Source organism: Acartia tonsa, chromosome 9 (genome assembly GCF_053477335.1).
Source record: "Acartia tonsa isolate MP-2025a chromosome 9, ASM5347733v1, whole genome shotgun sequence".
NCBI classification, from domain to species: domain Eukaryota; kingdom Metazoa; phylum Arthropoda; class Copepoda; order Calanoida; family Acartiidae; genus Acartia; species Acartia tonsa.
Window position 1 is genome coordinate 18515334 of NC_137268.1, and position 10501 is coordinate 18525834.

General features: G+C 35.5%; 1 protein-coding gene across 1 annotated transcript; it reads left to right on the forward strand.

Annotated features, from left to right (window-relative positions):
- Window positions 1–217: 217 nt before the first annotated feature.
- LOC145327748 (uncharacterized) lies at window positions 218–1163 on the forward strand. The gene is made up of 2 exons (XM_080171304.1): window positions 218–534; window positions 811–1163. The coding sequence occupies exons 1-2, from the start codon at window positions 412–414 to the stop codon at window positions 1105–1107; spliced, it is 420 nt and encodes a 139-aa protein (XP_080027430.1). The 5' UTR covers window positions 218–411; the 3' UTR covers window positions 1108–1163.
- Window positions 1164–10501: the final 9338 nt, after the last annotated feature.

The following is a 10501-nucleotide window of genomic DNA, read 5'->3' on the forward strand; positions in this document are numbered from 1 at the left end:
TGCGGGATTGGACACCTCGACGGGAAGTCCTGGCTTCCGTCCGTTGATCTTTGATCAAACAGAGCGTCTACATGTAAGTATCCATGCTTTAGTTTTCTATTAATTTTCAGAAAGAGGCCGTACATTTGTACACGTATCTAGAGGTATTTGCAACTAAAATTCTTTTATTGGTAGAATATTAATCTTAAAATGTATGGTTGCATAAGCATTTTTTTTTTTTGAACCGATCTAAGATTTTAATTCTGGTATAAAGTGGGTTGAATTGCTACCTAATCATATAGCTTTACAGGATTTTAGGCATTCTCATTTCCTGATTTTCCTAGATTCTTTGTTGGCGTTGCGATTAAACTAATAAGATCTATTATATTTTAGGCGACCAACTCCATCCCCCTGACGCAGTTTTACACCAATATGGGGAGGTGTAATCGGGTCAGTTCTGAGAGGACAGCTGAGGGATCCAGCGACAGCTCTTCCTTGAGCTCTATTATGTGCCTTAGTCGCATTGAATCTCCATCTGCAGCTGATTTGTCTGTGGTAAGTTTGATAAGCTCTTATAATATTTCTCCGTTGCAAAAATTACGTAACTTAGACTAGGCTGTTTAGCTCAGATAGCTATGCGTTTAGACAATAACTTTACTTTAACTATGGTGTAACTCCTTCCTAATAGTTAATATTAAGATTCTGGATAAAGTATTAGTGATGTATATAAAAAAAAATGACTCACAAACATATATGGATAAGCGTTGATACATTCTCTTGTGAACATTTATTAAAATGATTGTCTAATAATGTCCCTTTTCTTAATTTTAGGATGCGGCCAGTTTAGTCCCACTGGTTGACGATATCGAGGACGCCGATCTCCCGCCCATTAGATTTAATGCGGTGACTGATGAGATCGAGTACCCCACACCACTGCGGGTTCTCAGTTTAGAACGTCTGCGCCGTTCCATGCGTACTCCAACTCCTGCCATCTTGGAAGAGATAACATCGGCGGAGAGTAGCTTCAATTCAGCTACGCGTTCCTCAGATAATAATAGAACAGAGGATTCCGGCGTTGAGGGAGTCCCTCGACGTCGGGGTCCCACGTTCCCTAAACGTACGCCGTAAAGTGGCGCTGTTAGCTTGGTTGAAATATGACATACAAATTTTAAGACAATGACCAGTTTTAGACAACACGTGACTAAATTTACAGATTTTCTAATTTTTTATGTAACTAGTCAAAATAGTAATCACTATGAAGTAGACTTTTGTTATTAGACATTATGACTTTTTATACTGTACAAAGCCAAACATTAATTTACACTTCTGCCATTATGTTATGTATATACTTGTTTAGTCTGTAAGGATATTTAGTATGTAAGGAAATGATTATAAGGTTGTATTTTCTTTATGCCCATAATTTAAACTTCATTCAATTCTTAATTACTTTTTTCGTAAGCGAACTAATCCTTTTCTTTTCTCAATAGTATATTAACAACTGTAATTACAGCCTTATGTCGCAGTTTATTCATTCTTGTTAGCTTGTAAGGGTCATGTATATATAGATATTTAATCGAACTCGCACCTCAGTACCTTTTCTCTAAATTTCATTTATATCCATCCCTGTGCATTAATCGTGAATTTTAATTGTGCTGTGATATAGAGAGGACTTGTAAATAGCATATATATTTTTTTTTTGTAACCAATATCTAAGTAGACCGAAAGACTGACGTTAGACAAAGTTATTTACATACGCTTATTCAAGTATTTTTAAGAAAACTCATGTAAAGACTGTTTGTGATTCAAGTAATTAAAGTAATATCATTGATTGGATGATCTCATTAAGGAAGCTTTATTTAATTAGTAAGGCTTAGAATAAATAGCGTTTCCCTTTTAAATTTCAATACAATAGTCATAAAGTTTAAAGTCTTAAGGTAAAATGTTCTTATGTCCCTTTAGATTTAAAACTAAGTCTTATTTCCAACAAGTAGAGTTAAATTTTTGGCTCCCGTTGGCTTGTCATTAGGCTATGTGCTTTTTATATGTACAAATTCAACATTTAGCGTTCAATTAATCGTATTAGCAATCTCGAAGTTTTATTATGTGCCATTATACAGCTTATGTCCAAATTATATTAACTAAGATGTTAAATTGTCAGAAAACTTCTTACTATCATAATGTTTTTCAATTACTGTAAAAATAAAAGTTTATGTTCTGTTTTCAAAATTGATTTAATTTTAAGTTTTCACCAAAAAAAATATTTGTCAAAAAAAATGTTATACCTTTCTAAAGATTATTTACTTTTGTTAAAATAAATATAGCAATTTTAAGTAGCATATACACTGTTATTTACTGATTTAGTATTTGTTGTGTACAACTCCCGTTTACGTAGCTACTCTATAAGTATTATAGTCTGTTCCTTAATTTAGTTAGATACATAATTAAAGTTTATTGTTACAAGGTGCTTAGTCTAGCTTACATTCACTTGGTTTATGATAACTTTTATAAATAACAAAATTTCTTGCTATGTTCTTTTTGATATCTCAACTATGATTTATGCGATTAATTTTCCTATCGTTTTCAATAATTACATAGAGATATATGAGAATATAAGTATTTTACATCAATACACATATGTACAAGAGGTTTTATCATATGCAAAACTTTTATATCGTTATATGCCCTTGTTAAGAAATCTGCCAAATTGTCTTCTCCTCTCAAGAAAGACATTGTTAGCTTCGGTATTAGAGTTAACAGAGTGGTATTCCACCTTTTCAACTTATTAATGGCTGTTAATGCTTTAGGATTGAAGAGATAATAAGCACACTTTGCGTCTGTTAACAAAGTACATTCACAGCTTGGACCTATTAGAGTTCTAAACGAGTTTGCTGCATAAATAATTCCTAGGATTTCAATGTCTATGATATGTAATCTTGACTCAGCAACGGTAATTTTCTTTGAGGTATATGCGATAATTTCAAACATAGATGCTAAAGATTTTAAATTAAAACTATTGGTTGATGAAACCATTGCGGGTCTTACTATGTGTTGCTCTTTATGTCCATATAGTAAAAATACAAAAGGGGGTTTTGTTTTGTCTGAACAGTGTTGAGTGACAGGTTTGGCACCCTCTATATTTGTGATAACTATCACAGGACGGTACATAGCTACACTAAGAGCTTCAAATATGAGTTGTTGCGGATCTAGATATACATATCCATGCTCTAGTTTGCGAATAAATTCTAAGAATTTATCCCTATCATTATTAAATACAAATTGAATATACTTTTGTCTCAACATCGTAGAACGTATAATTTTTGATGCTCTTTGCAGGATGGTGGTCAAAGGTGTTTGAACTTTATTTAGTTCTAAAAGCAATTGTAAAGATATCCCAAGACTATTGTGTACAGTGTCTTCAGGATAGCCCAAAGTTTTACTAGCCAAATATTCAAACTCGGGTGGTCCATCTTCAGACATACGCTTAGCATAATCCTTAATGTTTTCACCTTCATTCTGCAAAGGTAGGGGTAAAATTGGTAACCTATTATCATAAATAACATGGTGTACAGGATCATCGAAGTTTAGCCCAGGGGGTAGGGTTTTAGCCTGTAATTCTGGTGTCACTATTTGCGCTAAGACTGCCGAATATGAGCCAGTTGAGGTGCCGGCTGCGTCTGATAAGATAATCTTAGGTGCCGATAAGTTAACTAATTTGCTAAAAATTGGTCCTGAAGCTAAAGCTTTCTTAATGTCCTCGAATGCTTGTCTTTGTTCTGGAGTTGGGACAAAAGTTTTACCTATTCTAGTAGATGTAAGTGAAGTTAGAGTATGTGTAGGAGCCATAATATCAAATCTTAAATGTTTATGCATACTTTGTAGTACTCCCATAAAAGATCTCATTATAGTAATATCAGTAGGCATGGGAATATTTAGAAGTTTTTGTACTCGCCTTTGATCTACACAGCAATAATTATGTGAAATGAAGAACCCAAAGAAATTTACCCTACTTTTAAAAAGTTGTGATTTCTTTAAACTAATCTTTCCTTTATGCGTGTGTATTCTCCCCATAACTTTCTTCAAAATCTTAAAATGTATATTCAATGATTCTGATCTAGTTTTAGCTAGTTCAGTTGAGACAATGAAATCATCGTAAATGTGTTGGACTTCTGGGATAGGTGAGTATACCATTTTGGCTAAATCACCGTCCATTACAACATTACCATTATCATCATAAACCAATTCCCAGTGTAATATCTTTTCCATAAAGCGTGATAGACTTTCAGGTGAAGTCTTAATGCCAGTGGGTAAGGATGCGTGTCTAAAAGCTCCTAATGGGGTTGCAAACAATGTTAGGTCTCTGCAAGAAGGTTCTAGCGTTATACTATGAAAAGCGTTAGCCATGTCACTACTACTATGCACAAATTTATCCCTTAGTGACTGAATCAAATTTTCTGCTGTGGGTAGCAGTGCAGGTTCAGACTGCAGACAAGGATTCAATTGTTGAAAATTTACAATTAAACGAGGACAGCTCCCCTGATCCGACTTTGGAATCAGATAAGCTGGGCTTGCATAGTTGTTATAGGAATCCCCATCCAAGTTAGCTCTTTCAATGGTGCCGTTCTTTAACAAAAACTCTAAGATAGATTGCATTTGCATTTTCTCTACGGGTGATAAATAATATAATTTCTTATGCTGGGGTAAAGTTTGACCAGGTTTTAGTCTAATTGTATAATTGCCCAGATATTTACTCATGTTACCTCTATCAGTAGAATGTGTAGATATGATATCAGGGTAAGATTTTAGGAATATGTCTTCTATATAATGTCTTACCTCTGGTGGATAGTCTGACAGCACCACAAGATCCTCTGGTTTAACAAACTGGTCCTTTGGCACACTATAGCCAGTGGGTTCTGTTACATAGTCCATGAGGTTATCAGATTCAGCTATATGTTTTAAGCCAAGTTCCATAACGTCATCACTATTCTCAAAGAGTTTATTCTTTTCAGGATCTGGTGTAGTTAGGATTTCATCAATATTAGAACGGTAGTCAGATAAGGCTACTCCTGGTACTGGAGTGTCATTGTTTATAGCTGTAGGATTCGGTATATATCCATCAGCTAAAGGAAAAGATCGTTCTACCAGATTGATGGCGCTGTATTTTGGTAGCTATAAGAGTTGAACTGAGTGGTTTCTGGTGTCTAGTGAGATCTGATTGATGGCTGGAGCCGTAGCTTTTTCTGCGTGTCGCTCCAGGGCTTGTACAATCTCATCTAGCTCAGTAGTCACAGATACATTGTGTAGGAATGATTGCGTAAAATCAAAGTCTGTGGTGATCTCCTTGACTACAAATTGGTTGCTTGGTTCCAAGTATCCGGTGATAACAGTGTTAGTGATTGCATGTTCAGTGACATTTGTTATCATTGCTCTTCCACTAAGTTGTCCGCGGTTGTTGACAGTCAGTTGCGTTTGTCCAGGTTGAATTTTGATTCCTCCATTTCTATCATTGGCAATGTGGTCATCGCTGAGAATGACTTTTGTTCCAGGAGCTAAGTTGAAGAAATGGTTGATGTTCATTTCTATAGTCTGAGTTTCATTAGGGTCAATTTTGTCTATTGTCCCTGTGCAGAGTTGTAACTCATAATCAGAACAGAACAGGCTATCTAGTACTCTCCCAGGATGGAACATAGAGTATAGATATGGTGCTGGCGGGTGATTGTCCGCAACGAAAGTCAACCCTAATTGGAGATCTCTAATGCCATTCATTCCGATAATCATAGGTGTGACATTCTTGTGTTCCTCAGGTACAATCATAAATGGTACTGGTCTATAGATGCCTGAGAATTGTGTGAGACGAATCATGAGAGTTATTTCTCCAGCTACTGGGATTTTGTGTCCAGAATAGCTGACAAGAACCATGTCACTCTTTTCCAGATGGTTCTTAACCTCATTTTGTTGTACTCCAAATAACATACCAAAATAGCTGGTTGACATGATGTTTCTGTCTGCTGCTGAGTCAAATAAAGCTGTCATGTATACATCGTAGTTTCCATTTGACATACAGCCGGAACAGTTCAGGTACATTTTCCTATTTTCATCCATGATAGCTGCAGAACTATCTACCGCTAAAATCTTGGGGTCATTTGGATCCATTCGAACGGTGATAGCGTTAACCCTACTTGTTCTGCCACGCTCTTTGGATTGTCCATTGGCTTTGGCCTCAACCCATTCTTCATATGCCTGTTTAAACACACCACCAGGTCTTACTTTACCACTATGGTACAGTTCCATCATTGCTGGTCGTCCAGGGCATAGGTGTTGAGCGTGGTATAGGTCTTTGCCATACTTCTTGTGACAGTTTGGGCAGTATCCGGATGTTAGTGCTGTTTGATATTGTCGTCCTTGGTCATCGCACAGTAGTCTGCATCCATCTGATATTTTGTGTGAATTTTGACCACATGCACCGCAGTAGCGCTTATTGGATGTTCCATAGGAGATATGATAATCTTGTTTGGTGTTCTTTTGTGGTTGTCTATCTCTATTATCCCTGTTTTCTCTGTTGTAGGTTTTAGGATAGGCTGGTTTAGCAGTAACTTCTCTAACTGTTGGCCTTTTATAATAGCTCGACGTAGCGGCAACTTTAGCAGGCTGTTTGTCTCTATTCAGTCTTGTATCCCTGTCATGTGAGTAGTTGGTGTTGTTTGTCTTTTTATGAAGCGATAAATCTCCATTGTAACTGGCTGATACACCATTCTGCTGTAGGTCCAGATCTAGGTCTTCAGTTCTAGGATACATGGAAGCGGTCAACTCATGATATGTAGGGGATCTTCCAAGATCATGTGTGAGATTGTGATGGTTTTCAGATGCTATATTGCGGCTATTTGTTGGTAAGCTACGTTTGAGTGCCTCCACTGCAGTTATGTTGAATACATTCTGTCTTTCCTTCTTGTCTGTATAATGAACAGCGGCTCTGCTGGCAAGATTCTGAATTGTACTGACAAGCTTAGGGAATGACATGGCTTTGGTTCCCTTAAAGGCTATCAGCTTAGCTTGAGCTTCCTGTGGGCTGATGAGTATATCATACTGTAGCAGTAAGCTATTGTAGACACTTTCAATAGATAGTCCAAGATTGAAACTCTGCTGGATGGTAGTATATGCTTCGCCAGTGGTGGTCCTAAGCATAAAGGTCTCAAATTCTGATCTTGAGAGGTTACATAACTCCTGAGCAGTGTTCATCTCTGATAGGTAATCAGTAATGTAGGGTGGTTTGCTGTCTCCTTTGAAGCAATGCTTGAGAGGGAAAGTTCCATTGGCTAACTTAAGCTTTTGATCGTTGCTTAGGGTGCTCTTGCTTGCATAGCTGCTTGGTGGTTTAATTCCAGTTTGGTTGGTGAAGTTACTGAAGTGTCGTTGAGTGCGTTTGTCATTCTCCTCCTGTACAATACGCTGGGCTTCTAACTCAACTTCACGTCTTTGTTCCTCTTTGTATTCCCTCATACTCTGTGTGTAGTTGGTACAGAAGTTCCTCATCATTTCTGAGTCCACACGTAGGTTGGGGTTACAAAGTCTTATTGTATCCAGGAATTGTGGGAACAGGAAATTTCCCAGAGGATCTGATAGTGTTGCTCTAACATATCGATCTCTGATCAGTGCATCTGGTGAGTCCTCGCGCATGGGTATGGATCTTACAGATTCCGTGTCTGGTTCTGGCGTCTTGGTTCTCTCACCATTCTGTTCTGGTTCCTCCTGGTTGGGCATTGGTTCCTCTCTTCGTGTATCATCTCCTGCAGAAGATGCATCAGCTGATGGAGTTCTTCTTCCAGGCGTCGTCGAGCGTCCTCGACGTGGAGTGTTCGCCTTTTCAGCGTTGTCATCTTTCTTACTTTTATTAAATAATGGCATTACAGCTAGCTTAAAGCTTTTAAACTTTCTATGAGTTCTTTAAAGAAGCTTATGAGGTGTTGTACTATTTTAGGATTTAAATAGCAAAGGTACAAGAAGAAACTGACTAATGCGCCTAACGTTAAAACAATCAAAAGTTGTTTACAATAACAAATTTTTCGTTTAAAGTTGTTAAATATAGATGAGTGTGTATTGTCTACTTCACCTACAGTTGTTTCTACGTCGTGAATGCTTGCGTGTGAGCTTGGAATCTTATTCTGGAGTGTGCGCTAATGCACTCTTATCCTTAATTAAGCTCAACTGTAGAAACACTTCTACTTAGATTTATTCTATATTTGCTTATAAAGCTAATGTGGGTTGGTTAGCTATACAAATTAGCTATAAAGTTAAATAGAATGTTAAGGTTTGCAGCGAAGTTAATTTGGGTATGCTAATATACTATCACAAATTAACTGTTATTTGCTTAGGCGTCGACTTTTCCTAGCAAATGTTATTGTTGAGAAAAAAAAACAGCAATTTATAATCCTTGTTGAATTCTTACTTCACTCTAAGGATATGTAGCTTACAATCTGCTTATTCCTGTAAGGCTTTATGAATATAACTTACTAAGGTTCACTCCCAAAGGATCGTCTATATTCTAATAGTATTGCAACGGTTTTGCCTGAATATCAAAGATCTCGCACCCAATACTTATAGTTGTATTAGGGTATGCCTACCAATCCTACTAAGTATTATTCGCGAATTATTATGGGGCTTCACTTGTGATTTCAATCCTTATAACTATATTATTGAGACTCAATTTAGATTGTCCTATATATATGAATATAATCAGTTTGTTTTCAAGGTTATTATAGACCGGATGTGCTCCACTTAATTAGTGAGAACACAATATTCTATGTGTCTTACTGAAGTGTGATATCCTACGCAAGGTGATCAATCTATACGCTGGAAGTTGTCAATCAAACTCTTTAAAGTAGACTACAAGGTTGGTGTTATTGCTTGGTCAAATATTATTGAAAATCAAATTAGCTGAATTAGTGCACTTTTTTTTCTAAAAAAAGTAACAATTTTAGATTATAAAGATTATGAACTATATGTACACACTTTATTTTACTTGGTTATAGACTTTATGCTAATAATCCTAAGTAAAATTAAATTTTCTCAATGGTATAAAAAGAAAATGTTCTTTCTTTGTTTTAATCCGGATGTTTATAAAGACAGTAGAGTACTTCCAATATTACTTGCTACTTCTTTTAGAGACGTCCCAAGACTCCCAAGATAGGCTGCTGCAACCTTTTGCTGCGTTTGGTTACTAGAACTTTGTCTCTTATAAGTGTGCTTTTAAATTACATATAGGGCTTAGGTTGTTGACTATACTTTTAAATCACTAATATTCACTATCACTAATGATTGATGGTTTATAACTCTTCTCAAGTTGTCTGTTGAATTCTGGCGGCACATGAAATAGAAATTTTAGCATTAGCAAAGCAAGTAAAAATTTAGTTTTCATGTCCTACTTATTGTTGAGTGAACTGTTTATTGTATTTATGTATGTGTTTGTAAGGAACATACAAACAAAAAAGATTTTCTAAGTTAAGATTGAATTAAAAACTTTCTAAGTCAAAATAAAATAGAATCACTCTAAGTCCAAAGTTGGAAAATTTTGACTAAGTCCAAAAAGTTTCTAATGAAATTATTCTAAGTACAAAATCAATAAATTTTGGCTTAGGAAAAAAAAATCTAAAAATATCTTAAGTACAAAAATTAGCAAATTTTGACTAAGTCAAAAAAAATTTTCTTATTGAAATTATACTAAGTACAAAATTAGTGAATTTTGACTAAGTCCAAAATCTTTCAATGAAATTTTGCTAAGTACAAAATTAGTGAATTTTGACTAAGTCCAAAACCTTTCAATGAAATTATGCTAAGTACAAAAATTAGTGAATTTTTCTTGAGACAAAAGAAATAGAATTACTCTAAGTCCAGACGTGGAATATTTTGTCCGAGATGAAGTTTCCTAACAGTTCATTCACAAAGCTACTTTAGAGATTGCCTATAAGTCAAAAGAAATAGAATCACTCTAAGTCCACTATTGGAATATTTTGACTAAATGCAAATCTCGCTAAGTTAAGGATGTTAAAATTATAAAGTATTAGAGTGTTAGAATTATCCTTCACCAAAAGAAATAGAATCTCTCTAAGTCCATAATTGGAATATTTTGGCTAAGACAAAAATACTCTAAGACAAAATTTTCTTTTAAGTGTGGAAAATGAAATTTGTTAATCTAGTTGGAAAAATCGTAATTATTACAAGTCCGAATTTTGGTAAATTTCCAACCAAGTTCACAATTTCATAAAAATTACTATAAGTCCAGAAATTCGAGATTCTCTGTGTAACAAAAGAAATAGAAACGGTGCTAAGTCCAAAAGTGGAATATTTTGCTCAGAGTCTCAGGAAGTCTCTGGAGTTATTTCTCTGATTGCATACAGCAATTTGTCTACACTTATATCATTCCAACCGATCGATGTTGAGAATATCTTTGAGACTTTGAAATATTTTGTTTAACTCAAAATTTTTGGAGGCAATAGTTATTTTGATACATCCGCGTATAAATCAGAATTGC

Coding starts and splice junctions, on each gene's coding strand:
- LOC145327748 (XM_080171304.1), top strand. CDS start 412: ATGGGGAGGTGTAATCGGGTCAGTTCTGAGAGGACAGCTGAGGGATCC. Junction 535..810: donor CTGCAGCTGATTTGTCTGTG/GTAAGTTTGATA, acceptor TCTTAATTTTAG/GATGCGGCCAGTTTAGTCCC.